This window comes from Anser cygnoides, chromosome 8 (assembly GCF_040182565.1).
Source record: "Anser cygnoides isolate HZ-2024a breed goose chromosome 8, Taihu_goose_T2T_genome, whole genome shotgun sequence".
Lineage (NCBI taxonomy): Eukaryota > Metazoa > Chordata > Aves > Anseriformes > Anatidae > Anser > Anser cygnoides.
The window spans coordinates 29581324-29596646 of record NC_089880.1 but is presented as its reverse complement, the minus strand read 5'-3'; the positions used below and the strand labels follow the sequence as shown (position 1 = coordinate 29596646).

At 38.6% G+C, this 15323-nt stretch overlaps 1 protein-coding gene across 4 annotated transcripts in view; it reads left to right on the top strand.

The window, feature by feature from the left end:
• Window positions 1-4810: 4810 nt before the first annotated feature.
• The window catches only part of OMA1 (OMA1 zinc metallopeptidase), an 82665-nt gene continuing 72152 nt past the window's right edge, over window positions 4811-15323 (top strand). Inside the window, exons 1-7 of one of the 4 annotated variants that reach the window (XM_067001660.1) lie at window positions 4811-5109; window positions 5769-6297; window positions 6763-6991; window positions 8032-8205; window positions 8301-8408; window positions 10114-10242; window positions 14127-14201. In XM_067001660.1, coding sequence (XP_066857761.1) covers window positions 5789-6297; window positions 6763-6991; window positions 8032-8205; window positions 8301-8408; window positions 10114-10242; window positions 14127-14201 — 1224 coding nt within the window. In that variant the 5' untranslated portion in view covers window positions 4811-5109; window positions 5769-5788. Of the gene's footprint in view, window positions 5110-5140; window positions 5363-5768; window positions 6298-6762; window positions 6992-8031; window positions 8206-8300; window positions 8409-10113; window positions 10243-14126; window positions 14202-15323 lie in introns of those variants that run through there. The other 3 variants (XM_067001662.1, XM_067001661.1, XM_013176264.3) reach the window with 3 other exon arrangements.

Below are 15323 nucleotides of genomic sequence, written 5' to 3'. Positions count from 1 at the left end.
TGGTTAAACTGAGAATACTACACACAGGCATCCCAGCAGGGTCAGCTCTTTGTTCTATTAATTAGTCTCAGCATCACTAGTTTGTCACTTTGGTAACAGTCACTACTGTGCCACTTCTGGGGCAAACTGTTAAATTTACATCTCAGGTAAATGCATCACTATTTAATCTCATTGTTATTTACTTACTGGAAAAACTTGGGCTTTGGATCCATAGGATGGGCAGATGCATCGTGTTTCCCCCAAATGAACTTTTTTTATGCAGCTGTATTAGCAATGTTAATTAATTAATATTTCTACACTGTGCTGCTATCTCGGTGAAACTGCACAAAATGAGTTTTTGGCTTTCGCTTTTAATTTTTGGTTAAAAACCAAAACAACCAACTTTAACCACTGGAGAGCTGAGGCCAGTGCCAGCTGCAGTGCCAGCACGAGAGCAGGGAAATGAAAGATAAGGATTCATGGAAGGATTAAAAGCCTCTTAACGCTCTGTTACTTCTGTCCCCCTGGTGAAAATCATGCCTGCTTATTTATGCGAGTATGTACTCATTAGCACACAATCCCTGCATTAGTTTGCAGACGGTTGGTGTGTTTACACACCCATACATGTTCCCACACCTACGCTTAAACATGCACGTTGCCATTTTTTTACATTGGAGCAGGCGAGCCGTAGGGAAAGCTGCGTGGCAGCAGGTCCTACACCTTATCCAGCCAGCCTGAAGCCTGATCTAGCTCTTACAGCGATAAAATGGCCCAAACCTGCTGCTCTTCCGGATGGCAAAGAGAATCCTCTCTTGTCTCGTCTTTCCCTGATTAAGAAAAATCCCTTTATGGTTGCTTAGGCTGGGATTCTGGCCAGATTAGTTTAACTACGTGAAACAAAATGCCACGCCGTGTAAAAGCACCCCACTTGTCTCTCCTCGTCTGGATGGTAAAATGCTAGCGCGTCTCTGATGCTTCACTTCATGATGACTGCGTACAAGATCCCCCCATTTGTGCTTAAAATGTCCCTAAAAAGTATCAGGGAATCACCTTAGGAAAAAAATAATAAAACATTCTATATCGCTGGGATGTTGAAACCGCTTTTTCAGAGAGTACTTAAAGAAATAACAAATTGGCCCTTCCTTCATTTGGCCGTAATTGGACTGGTTAGTGCTATTATACAGATACTCTTCCTCGTGCAGGTATAATTATCCTTTCCAAACCATTTCAATTGATTTGCCTCAGGGTTGTAAGTACTGACATTACCTTTCTCTTTATGCTAAAATTAATCTTGAGTCATTGCAATTACTATCAGAGCAGGAAAAATCAACTTTCTGAAGTTACACAACTATTCAGCAGCTCCCAACAAAATTCCTTGTACAGGGATTTAGCTAGTTAAAATTTCATACACACCAGGCAGCCTGAAAAGATTCACATCTCATTTTCATGATGATCCCTGTTCCCTGAGGGGTAACACTCTTACAGTCCTCCTCCAGCACAAATCAAGTGCCACAGAAACAATTAGGGATACTTCATATTATCTAAATGAAAGACTGAATGAGGATGTATTTGTAATTTTTTAGAGAGGCTTTTACATATGGGCTCAATAGTATTAGTTTTGTTTGAAATAAATGTCCTCATAAGGCCTGCAATGAGAAATCTCAGCGTTTTTGCTCGTGTCGTTTCACCCAGAAAAGCTAAGTGGAGCAACTGTGAAGTGTGTGTGGCGCTGCTGTAGCCATTGCAGAAATGCTCAGCGCTGTTTCCCCAATCTTAGCACAGGTCTGTTGAGTTCTCCTTTTTTTTTCCTGTCTTGTGCTCTTTTCTGTTGTCGGAAATATGCCAGCTTTGTCATTGTCTCAATTCTGAAATCTCAAGTACAGGAAGTTACTGTTCCCTCTCTTAAGTCTCTCTAAATAAATTTTGCATTTTTAGAGATCTAGGAGATGAATTATGTGGTGTTTACTATTTGAACTGGGATTTTTTCTTTTTTTAATACAGCCTCTTAACAGAGGTTTTGGAAAAAAAAAGGACTATGCTCAGTGTAAAAACAACTTCTATAGGAGCAGTCTTGCAGTAGTTTTCTATTTAGTTGAGTAACTTCATCTTCTGGATTGTGATTCTACTTTTTTTTTTTTTTCAATAACTTGGATAATAAGCAGTAGTAGTTATTAACGAAGATTAAATACCTAATAGCATCCACAGACTGGTATGTCAGCGGGACAAGGGAGGGTTAGTTAATATGCGTTAGTACACTCAGTGGATCTAGACAAGTTGCTAGTGAATGACATTTGGAAAACCCTTGATACTAATGAAGTGTTAACTAGTCTTTTAAGTTCATGTGAACTCCTGGGATTTCCGCTGGTCAAACAAGCATAAGTGGCATTAAATCCAATTTATGACTTGCAGAAGGCTGATGGAGTGTATTGTTTCTGCCAAGATTTTAGCCTGACACTTAATAAGCAGATGTGAGCTACATTGAAACTTGAGTGACAAAACTGTCACTTCAGCTAATATTTATTTATTTTTTGCTTAGATGTAAAAGCTAATTTTTTTTTCCACTTGAATACTATACATTTTAACTGTCAACTATTAAATAGTGATGATTAAAAATGATACTAGGGAGACTTTAGTACAAAAAGGTTTCCACCGGTATATAGAGAAAAATCTTTTATGTTTACAGTTGATCTGTTTTTCATTATTTTTATTGGATTTCATATTTGGCTATTGGATCTATCTTTGAGGTTAGCCCTGTTTTGAAGAGGGGATTGGACCAAATTACCTCCAAGAGATCCCTTCCAACCTAAATTACTCTATGATTCTGGAACTCAGAATAAAATAAACTACATAGAATAGTAGTACATAGTCTGAAGAGATTTATAACATTTCAGTGTTCTTTGTAACACACACACACCCTCTCACTAAAAATTGAACAAAAGCTTCGACTCTCTGAGACAAAGACTCAAAACATCAAAAAAGACACTGTGGTATTGCAACTGCTTGTGTGAATAATTTCATACACGTACAAAATCTCATTCAGTTCAGTATGACCACTCACATACAGTGATACACTAATATTAAAGGGCACATCTACACATGGCTTCTGGTCTTCATCAGAAATGCAAATTGCAGTCTTTTCTTGAAGATATGGGGCTAGTAACCAAAATCTCAGCTGCAAAATCAGTATTAACCATCTCTTTAAATCATAGAAGTTTCTCTCGTTTCCTTTAAAAAAAAGTTATACACATATGTACTCATTAAAATTCAAGAGCAACCATGTATAAATGACTAGTTAGATTTTTATTTTTATTTTTTAAACTAGCTCTCTATTTAGGGGAAAACACCACATGAACAGTTGAGCAATTGGATAACCAGATTTTCATATAGAGAGACATTTTGTGTTGGTATCTGATAAAAAGATACTATAATTGCCTGTGCTGTATTTGTTGCTTGACTGCTTTGAAAGCTTAATTATAAGTGATACCACTTGTGGAGAAGTGCAGAATACAATTTTTAGCCCCATCCTTACACACTCAAAATATCCATTGAGTTTAACAGGAATTTAGGTGAGTCAGGAATGCAAAAATAGCTCCAATACCCTCTACGCACAGTTAAATAATGTGATTGGAGAAAGAAATAATGCCCAAAAGAAATATTCAAAGAAAATAACAACAACAAAACACACTTGATTTTCAGCTGATTTGAAATAAAGTGGAGACTCAGTGGGGTGGAAGAATGAAATTTGCTCCACAGAGCAATTGGTAGGAAAGTATTCATTTTTGGCTTAGGAGTGGAGAATTCTAGATGAAGAAAATAGGAAAAGCAGGCAAATATAAAGTCTAAAAAATAAAGACATTAAACATCAGGAGACAGCTGTGAAAACTTCCATCTTGGTTCTTTATTTCTTGACAGCTGGGACGCGCACAGGCCTTAGGTTATACTAAGGGCTCTTCTGCTACAGCTCATCTGCCTTCATGACTGGAGCTGACAATCACAAAAATTAATGCTGTGCTAATTGACTGACAGATTTTACTTATTATGCTCCTTACTATAGCGGAGGCTGGACAGTTCTTAAAAGAATTGTGTCTACTGAAAACAGACTTTCTACCTGTCACTATAGGAGGTTCCTTCTCAGCTTGGACTCCAAAATCTAGTTATGATCTATTTTCTCAGGCAGCTGAAATAAATGGTTATAAACTGTCACAGTAGAGGGCCTTGGTAGTACAAAGGCATGGACAACTGGAGATGTCAGCAAACATTGAATGATACCTGACTTTGTTCAGTGAGTGTATGTGACTGCTGAACTTTACGATCAGGGCTTCTTCCCTTCCCTGTAAAAGGGCCTTTAGCAAAGCCCCAGGACACATAGGAAGCCTGGGTGTCCAATCCTTACCACCCACATTCCAGACTCACCCCTTCATTTGTCAAATAACCTGTTTTTCACATAATTTGCCCGATGCATCCTTTAAGATGTGCTTCTGCCAGCTAGATAGGTAGGCCAAAAGTTACAAAGTGTTAGCAACTTGGCATTTTCTTGGGACTGGTAATAGCCAGACCCCACCTCCCACTGTGGTAGCAGAGCTCACTGCTCCATTCCACAAGCCTGTTAGGAGCTCTCTTGTAGCAGTAAGTACTTTGATGCTTCAGATTACCAAAAACTGCCGCAAAAGAGCCCAAGGCACACCTCACGAGCTCAGAAAGCTGAAGGACACGCTTGGGACCACCACAGTGTCAAACCCTGGGACCCAGCCGAGAGTGGGTGCAGTCAGGGACACACACACAGGCCTCACCACAGCATGGGGGGGGCAAAGCCGGGGGAAGGGAAGGAAGGGTTTGCGAGGGGCTGCCCCAGCTCCCCTGAGGAGTCCCCCCCGGTCCACGGCCGCCCCCCCACAGGGCCCAGGCCGGGCGGCGGCACCGCCACAAAATGGCGGACGCAGGCGCTCGAGGTGTGGGGGGAGGGGCGAAGGCCGCCACCGCCTGAGGGAACGGGACGGGGACGGAAACGGGCGCGGGGCGGTGCTGGGCCGGGCCCGTCCCGTCCCGTCATGTCCTGTCCCTCTCCTCTCCTCCCGCCCCGGCCCGGCATCGGCGGCGTCTCCTCCTCCTCCTCCTCCGCCTGCTGGGGTGGTGAGTAGGGGAGCCCAGCGGAGGAGAAGTTTCCCGCCAGCGGATCCGCAGCACGTCTCCCCCCCCCTCCCCGGCCGCCTCAGAGTGCCACGTTCCCTCTTCCCCCCGCGCCTCCTCACGTCTGCGCATGTCGCGATAGTCGCGATAGTCGGGGGGGAGCCGCTTCCTGAGGGGAGCGGGGCTGGGGCCGGGGCCGGGAGCTGGGGCCTGCCCGGCTCGGAGCTGCTGAGGGGCCGCTGCGTTTGCAGGCCGGGTGAGCCCTGCGCTGAGGAGAAAAATGTTAGCGAAATGCTCGATAAATCCCTGTTTTCCTCAGGGTGTGCGAACGGCACCTGTGGCAAGGAGCCCAGGGTGGAAAGGGGATGGTGCGCACAGAGCTGTTCCACGAGGAGCACCTGCAGGCGTTCTGGTCTCTTTGTAATTAAAGAGCAAGAATAACCAAGGATACTGTTTTGTTCTCAGTGATAAAATGTGAGGCGCTGGGCTTGTTACAGTTGAAGGCAGGGTCATATGTTAGATTTGCAACAGGGTGCAGTTGTAACTGTGACTCTTTTTGCCTGGGCAAAGAAATAGGAGATACCTGCTCAGATGAAGTAACAGTTCAAGGTTTCCTGTTGGGGTGACTTTCTTAATACCTTTTTTTTGTTTGTTTGTTTCAGATTAACCGACCAAAGAGGTTATGAATATCATCTGTGGTCTGAAGTTGCCGGGCACGAGCTGTATTTTCTTTCGTTTGGCTTCTTTGACCAAGCAGGGGAAGTACAATAAGCTCTACAAGTCTTACACAGGACGTTGCCAAATTCAAGTCAGTTCTATACAAGATAGATGCCGAAGGCTGAATTTGAGTGGAAATACTAGAAACTATTTTTTGACTGGAAGCCCTGACCACTATAGAAACTTTCTTGGTAAAGGACAGAGGTGTCTTTTGAACGTCCCAAAAACAGAAGTATGGAAGAATGCACATCACAGTTCAGGACGGTTTTGCTTTCAGTCCTCTCCGTTTCTGGGGGAGAGGATTACGTCCTTCCAAATCAGTTCTGCAGGGCAACACCCAAGTCATTTTTCTGCTTGGAACATTCAAATCATCAGGTTTTTTCACACATCACCATCAATTCAGGCTGCACCTGTTCCCCTTTTCTGGATTATTGTTAAGCCAGCTCAGAAACTATTTGCTATCATTCTTGGCAGGTAAAATTCTATCTTACTTACTCTCAGAGTAAGACTCTATTGTGCAAAGACATGTGCATATGTTCATCGCTCTTTGTAGAGAGTGATAGGTGTATTTGTAGTCTTTTCATTTTAATATTTTTGAAAGTTTTGCAGAACTGGGGCCTAGGCTGACAGTTTGCTCAGTAAGAAATTATTTTCCGTTATCGGAGGTGTTAGATGTGTCTTTTGACCTTCTAATCCTTGCCTATACATGGTAGAGGGTAGAATGCCCCAAGACACTAAGGGGCTTTCCCCCTTCTCTTCCTGTGGGAGGGAAGAAAAGGAAAGGGGGAGGAAAGGAAGAGGGTGAGTAGGAGTCAAGTAGATTATAACCTTTCTTAAGCTCTCACAAGGTGAGAATGCAATAGAGAGTAGAGCAATGGCAGATGCTAACAACCCCCTTTTCAACTGTGTCCTAAGTTGACAGCTGTTTGTGTCTTACAGGAGCATAAGAAATTGGTGGAAGGCACTTCCTCCTAATAAACGGGAACTTTTTAAGGAAAGTGCAAGGAGAAATAAATGGAAGATACTCCTGGGTGTCAGTAGCTTAGGAGTTTTATTTGTCGTGTTCTATTTTACTCACTTGGAGGAGACACCCATCACTGGGCGTGCCCGGCTGTTGGTGTTTGGAAAAGAGCATTTTAGGCAGCTGTCACAGATGGAGTATGATATGGTAAGATTTTAAAGAAAAATAACAAGCACTCAAAAACTGTTAATGCTTTATATTGTTTTAGTGGTGAGATAGGCAAACACACCTAGAGGTATTTAACCTGTAAGTAAAGGCTATAGCTCTGTTCTCTGGCATGCTTCTTGACAAGCAGATTCTCTTTTACCTCTTAACAGGAATGAGGATTATGCAGTACTTTGCTGTACTTTGTGCTCAGTACCCCCCAGAGCATACCCATAAGTTACCCCCTCATCTTATCCCTATCCTTTTTAAGAGTTACCTTCTCACCAGCAAATCATTCAGGGACACGTGATGGTTGAAGAACACATCACATGTATGTAGCAAACATTTCTAACAGTGTTCTTGTAATACAGTAAATACAAAAGTCTGATAGAGGCAATAAAATTATAATACACTCAATTCTACTTTTTTTTTCTTCCATTTGATCAGCTCCTTCTTCTTTAATAGCTGTCTTTTAGATTGCCCATTGTTCTGATTTCTGTGACTTTGAGTTCTGTGACTTGCTATTCTAATGTCAGTGAAACTCAAAACATTCAGCCATATACAAATGTCACTGTATTCATGAATTACAGAGAATGTGAGAGCAGAACATAGCAGAAGTAGTACTAAGACATATTCTGTTACATCTTTGGTACAAGTTTGACCAACTTAGAAAGTACAAAAGAAATACAGAGCTATAAAGAAATTATAAATTCAAATGGGAATTCAGAAAGATACAGAAAGCTTTGCCAAATTGTGATGCCAAGCTTAACTGTGTGTATTAGGAAAATACCAGCAATGTGAGGCTGTAGGAAGCGAGTACCTTATTTTTGATCTGTGGTTAGTTTACTTCCTTTTAAGTTTATAAATCTTTAGATAGTGAGTCTGAAAGCATGAACTCTGCTATATTGGGTTGGGCTATATGAAAGAAAAAATGTATAAAAAATGAGCTTTAAAGAAGTTGTTCATAGCCTCTAAATTAGTTTACCAAGTAGTCATTTACTGTGTGTTTGTTCTGCGTGGCAATCAATGAATTCTTCTTTCAGTGGATGGAGGAATTCAAAAGTAAAATGCTGCCTGAGACAGATGCGCGCTATCAGGTTGTGAAGAGCGTTGTTGGTCATTTATCTGAGAGCAATAAGGACGTCCCACAGGTCTCGGCACTCGACTGGGTTATCCATGTGGTAGATGAACCAGGAGTAAATGCTTTTGTGCTTCCAGTAAGTTGAACCCAAGTAGAAAAATTGTTAGTAATATTGAAAGAGCATTTCATTTATTTACCTTCTACTTAATTTTCACCCCGTCTTGTTCACAGAACGGTCAAGTATTTGTTTTCACTGGATTGCTAAATGCAGTTTCTGATATCCATCAGCTGTCTTTCATTCTGGGACATGAAATAGCTCATGCTGTGCTGGAACATGCAGTAAGTATTTAAGAATTTTACACAGCTTTCTTTAAATAATTATAATCAATTATAATTAATATCTTTCCACTCACTACCCACCAAAATTTCACTGTGACTCTTTCTAATTAATGAAAAACTGACTTTGAAATGAGAGTATTCTGATACAGTTTATTCTTATATTCTTATAACTTAACTTTTAAGTTATTTCTTATAATTTGACTTGCAAGTTATTACTACATGAATAATAGAACTCCATATAAGAGCTGCCTGAAGTCTTCTTTGGTAGTCAGTGTTAGCACAATGTCTGCCAGTGTTTTTTTATTTTTTATAAGTGCATGGATGGATTATGGCTCACTATTAACAGTCATTTAGAACTTGGTCTGTAGATGTCTCTCCTCCTATAGTGTAGACTTAAGAAACTGGAGGCACTCAGCAACTCAGTTTGTTACTCCTAGATTTGTTAATATCTACATAAGTAGATATACTTCAATACCTTCTTCTGAAATGCATAGTGTTTTATTTTAGGGGCACAGTTTTGGAATGCAAAACTCCAGAATGCCCGGAGCTTGATTCTGCATTTAGAGATGATTGCCTTCACAAACTTATTTTTTTTTTTATGTCCTTCCTGTGTTGAAATTGGTAGTTCTTTGCCATTGAAGCACTAAAGAATGGATGTAATCATTCTGTTGTGCTTTGAAGGTGCAACTATGAAAAAGTGTATGGTGTAGAAATAGGGTTCATATTGTTCTTGATTGAGGTGATTTGCTTGAAAGTGCTGCTTTGCATACAAAATGTCTTCTATCTGTACATGTAGTTTAAAAATCAAACGCATCCGTTACCTATCCATCAGTCGAGAAGACATAACAAGGACCTTTTAGGCATAAACATCCTGATGAAATTACAAAATAATCTGGAAATAGGTAAATATGTTTTGAAGGCTGTGAAAATCCAGAACAGTTTTACTGCAACTTGTATGATTTTGGATGAGCAACAATGTTCACGTCGTAGTTGCTTGGGGTTCAGCTGAGTCAAATTAGACTTGCTAAACTTATTAGAAATGTTTTTCAGAATAAAAACAGCTTACCTTCTTTGTATGGAACCTGTGTCACCCACCTGGCGTAGAGAAAAGTATGGCATGATCTGACTTTTCAGTCCTCAGATCAATTTGTTGTACGTCAGATAGAGGTCTGAAAAACAGAATAATTTCAGTTTTATTCTTCAGGATTTTTTAGTTTCTGAAATTAGAAGAACACAATAGACAAAAAAATGTAGAGCTGCGTACTTTCTACTTGTTCCATTAGTGTTTCTGTCTAACTGACGTGTCTTTTCTCAAGTTAATGTAAACAACAGTCTTCTAGGTCTTTATGGGTTTTTCCTTCCAACTGTTTCATGGGCTTCTTACTAAAGAACTCTGTCTGCATACTGCCATCATCTTATCCCAGGCTTTGAATCTTTCCAATTGGGAGACAGGCAAAATATGTTTGTTCCAGCTGTATTTAGGTAGTTGGTGTGGATTCTATACTGAAAGAACCTTGTATCCAAGTGGTTTTGGGTTTTGTGTTGTTTTTTTCTTGTTTTGTTTTGGTTCAAGCACAGGAGCTTGTTCCTGTGGCTGCATAGAATAAAATTTAGCGATTTTATAGTGTTTTGAAAGTATATTGTGTTCTTCAAAAACAAAAAACAGGCGGTAATGAATGAAAACTGAACCATTTTTTGTTACCAGGCAGAGAAAGCCAGTCTGGTTCACTTCTTGGATTTCCTATCACTCATCTTTCTCACTATGATTTGGGCCATCTGTCCTCGTGATAGTTTGGCGGTTGTTGGCCAGTGGATTCAGAGTAAGTTACAGGAGGTAAGCCTGACTATGGAATACTTCACACAACTTATTTGAATACATCTGTTTCTGACATTCATTGCAAACGTGTTGAAATATTTCTTATTATCCTTCTAGAGTTCATGGAAAAACATTTATAGTCTTGGGGAGATAGTACCGCTGAACAGTATGTTTGGGGAAAAAAGCAGAGGAGAGATTATAAGCAAAAATAAATATATCAGTATGTTTTTGAAGGAAATATGTTTTTATAAATATACATCTGCTTTAGTTGATATATATTCTCATTTGTCATCTTGAAAAACTTTAGATCTTAAATAATGATTGGATTTAGTTGGATGGGCCCTTAGCACTTGCTTGCCAATTAAGTTAAATGATTGCCTGTTTGAAATGTATCTCACGTTTTAAAGTTTTAAAATGCCATGTTTTTATCTTGAGTAGTTGCTAAAATGTTTCTAAACAAACTAAAATATATGGAAAGAGGATCTTTAAATACATTTTTGTGGATTTCAAGATAAGGAAGTTGTGAGTCTAAATGTTCTTTTAAAGTAGAAACTATACTATAATAAAACTTACTGAAATAATCTTTACAGACAGCGTACTTCCCATAAAGTAAAATTCAGTGGTTATAGTGGTGCTGTTTTTTCCCTGCTGTCTAGTTTACTGCCTGCTTCTGGACAGTTATCCATTTTTTTTCTTTTTTTTTTTTTAATTTTCTTTAAATCATAAAACTTGAATCTGGAATGCAGTGAAATAGCTCTTTGGTTTCTTTGACTTCTCTTGATGATTTATCTGATATTTCACCTGGTTCTTCAGAAATTTAAATATAACCAATCTGTTTTGGTAGTTATTATGCTAATGGATAGACATGTGGATTGTGAGCATAAATTACGTCTAACGAGCTTGGATATTTCTACAAGTAGCTAAGAAACCAATACATTGATGAATGCTAGTCAGCATTTTGAAGACCTGAATTGGGAAAAAGCAAAGTGTGAATCAATCCTGACACTGCTCATAATTTCGACAGCAAGATTTAGTTCCCTGTCAGCATCTTTTCTCCTAGGCTACTGCAGCTGATGTTCTGGCATTGTACATTGGAGTTGGGCTTTAGATTGCAAATGGAATCTGGCTTTAAGCCCTTCTTGGTCCTACTGTGCTATAGGAGAGATCTATCGTTTATGAGATACTGTACGGTAATGTCTTGGTTTAAAACAGTGGTTAGACTTACCTTAAATAAAACTAAATGTATCCATATGTAATGCTGAGTAAATAAGTGATTATTATTGGCAAGAATGTATTCCATATACAAAAGATGTTGAATAGGAATTTTTGTTTGCTGCTCACCTGTGAGTGCAACATCTGTTTGCTTCCTCCATTCGACATTTTTCTATTGTGCTTACATGGAAAAAAGTCTTTCTACTCATTTTCTCTGGATGCTTCATTTTCTTTTTCCATAGCCATATTTTACTTGTTAATGTTTTAGCATCCCAGTTTGCCCTTATTATCATGGCAATGTTTGGCTCTACTCTGTGAAATGGTTGCTTAGGCCACATTGCAGTGCGCACTTCTCTTTCAGTATTTGTTCTTCATTTATGACCTCAGGTGCTTTACTTTTTTATTTATTGACCATGGTTTGCTTTTTTGTTGTTGACTTTAAGTAATTTCTAGTGACTCTTTGTAGGCTTTTTCACATGTTAGATTCAGCCCTGCCTTTTTCTCCAGTGCTAGTGATTTCGCTTGCCTTGAGTTTTCTCAAAGGATTCGTTCATTGTTGTTCTTTAGTCATGTATTTCTGAACTGAAACATGTTCCCTTTGCTGTTAGAGCAGAAATTATTTTATATGGGAACATAAGCCTGGGAAAGCTACACATTCAGTGAGAATTGTTGTGTGGTATCACATCAGGGTCTGTTTAGGCTACTGCTCGTCTCTGACTAGTAGCTGATGCACAGAGGAAAAGTAAAGCAAACAGCAGCAGATAGAGGGTGATGTTTTCCTCAGATGCATCCTTGCTTCTGTAGCATGGGTTGGTCCTGAACCAGGGATTGCGTTAGCAGTGCAAATAGTAGTATTTATTTTTCAGAATACAACCACGTTTTGGGTACAGTTTTACAGATAGAGGTAAATAGTAATACCCTGCTGCTTAACTGTAAACACAAAGCTGTTTAAGAGGTAGGAGTTTTAAAGCTGATCTTGTGGCCATCTTCTTGCTGTCCCAAAGCTCTCTGTCTAGATGGTCTATTAAAACTACACATGCATTCACACCACCAGTTTCCTAGCTCTCAAATTTACCTTCTTACTTAAAATTGCTGTAAAGCTTCCAGAAAGTGGTTGTAACTGAAGAAGTAGAAAACAACCTGCTTGTGCAAACATCCGTTTCAGTTAATGCTTTGTGCTGTCCTCTTGCCCATTATCAGTTTCTATTCCTCATTGTAAAGTGCTTAATAATTTAAAAAAAAAAAAAAAAAAAGTCGATCTTGCTAACTGAGGAATGGTGCTTCAGGAATATGTGACAGACCAGCTGGGGGTATCTTTGCCTCCAGTAGACTTGGAGCACTTTTCAGGGCAATTAAAAATACATAGTCCACTTCAAACAATGACTTTATCTTCAGAGGATTTAAAAACACTTTTGTAATTGTGATGTGCAAGGTCTGTAAGGAAGTGAAGAGCTTACTTTTTAGTTGTCAATTTTTCAGTGCTTTCTGTCATCAGTGCTTACTTTTTTGATATTTTATATCAGTGTATTTGGCTTGGATATAACTGTAGAGGACAAGCTCTGATTGCTTCTAAGTTTATTTTTGACCTAGTAAATAAAAAAAGCACATTCACTACTTTAGAAAGAAACAAAAAGTTACCGATATCTTTATATACTCAAAGTATTGGACCGTTTCTTTGGTGCTCTTCATCTCTGTTTTTCACTTTTTTTTTTACTGGAACGTGTAACGAAGATCTGCTTCTTTGACCAAATAAAGAGCTGATGAAACCTTTTCTTCTTCACTAACCTTGCACATCCCCATTCTTCTGTTTGTATTTCCTAATCTATGCTGAGATCAGGATGCTTTGACACATTGCTTATCTCGGCAGGAGCAGGCTGTTTTAACAAGTCCTGATTTGCCTTTACTCTAACCTGATACAGTAGGACAAGGCTGCCCAAATGTACATGAATTATATGTGCCAGAACATCCTGGGTTGTATGAATAAATAACAATTTGACAAAGCTACCACTGTCTCTTAGTGCCTGTTAATAAATTGTCAGAACATAGACAAAAGGGAGAGTATTTGGTCATATTTATGTCTTCCAGTCTGATTTCTCAAGGGCAATCTGCACCTTGTGGTGAGGGATAATCATGGCAAATAAGTGATTTTTTTTTTCCCATGAAAATGTTTATGGTTGTATTCCATACTGTGGGCTGCTTACCATACAAAGTAGATTGTACTGGGTTTAAAGAAAGTAATCATATAAGCCACTGGATTTTTTTTTTTTTACATAGTGTTGCTACAGCTAAAATCTTAATGCCGATAAAAGTGAAGTGAGAAAATTCCATTTTGTTCGTAAGCAGCTTGTTTCTTCTGACTCTGAATCTTCCATACAACCCTGACCAGTAACATATTTCTGCTTATAAAGTTTTAAATCAATTAGTTTAAAGTTGATGTCGACCCTTTGGCCACTACAAAATACAATGATGCTGGCTGATGAGAGGGGCCATGAAAATATGTATAATTTGAATGAATTTCAACCAAATACAGGATCCATGTGTTATATATAATGTAATTAAAGGTTGTATTAAGACAAATTAATACTGATTGCACGCAATGTAAACATGATACATAAATACCATTTGTTCTGAAGAGGCTAGAAAAATGCTTTATTTAAAGCATGGAATAGAGCTCTGTGCTTTTTTTGCAGTTTATGTTTGATAGACCGTACAGCAGAACATTGGAGGCTGAAGCTGATAAAGTGGGACTTCAGTTTGCAGCAAAGGTAACTACGTCTGGTTTGTTTGATTAGCAACCGAACAGACACTTTTCACTTTCCATTATAACCAGAGGGAGTTTCATACTTCATGCAGAGGTAAACTCCGGCTGCTTTTTTCCTTTTTTAAGAAATGTAGATTAATGAAGTAGTGGGAAAAAAGCAGTTTATAGGGAAAAACAAAGTCCTTCTAGCTAAATTCTATGTAATAAATTGGAATTTGTAAAGTCGTGCATTATCAATGACACAGTATACTTTCTATATAATTTATTACTACTAGAAGAAAAAGCTATGTATTTACAAAGAGGAGAAAGCCAAATAGTGATCTTTCATATGTAGAATATATTACATTGTACCTGGAGATATAAACTGTACTTTGAACTTCTACCTTTCACTTAGCTTCCACTATTGCAAGAATTTTTGAGGAATGCTTTACTATGTTTTCATGCATTTAAAATATTCTTATCTATAACATTTATTTTCATAACAATACAGTAAAATTTAAGAACTCTGATAACTATGATTGTACTTGATATGATTTCTCATACTTATGAAGTATGTCAACACCTTTCTGGTATTTAACGTTTATTTTAAGTACAGCTGTGAAAATAAGCTATCTTTGCTAAAGTAAGACAAAAATTTGGTAAGAGTCTACTTGAATCTTTTTCCATAATTCATTTTAGAGTCTCCCTTTTTTGTTCCTGCGAGTTTCCGTTCTAAATTCATCAAAATAAAACAGCAATCAGTTCTAGCTAGGTGCAATAGAGATAAATAATTCTTAAGTGTTAGATATCTATGAGAGCAGCACCATCTAGCGTTAATATTTCATAAGGAGAATTTCCGTTTTCTTATTACTTATTAATATTTCTTCAATGCAGAATTGTTAAAATGAACTTCAATTCTGGGACTGAAACTGCATTTATAGTTTAAAGTCATCTAGAGGACTAATGCAATCCATGGAAAAACATAATTGCTGTGTGGGTAACTCACCGCTTTGTAATACCAATGAAGTTGTAGGGGTGTATCAGAGAGAAACAAGCAAAGTGCTTTCTCAGCATTTCTCTGCTTGTGCAGATACAATTTTGTAATAATAACTTCAAGAAATAAAATTCAAAGGACAAAGCACCACTA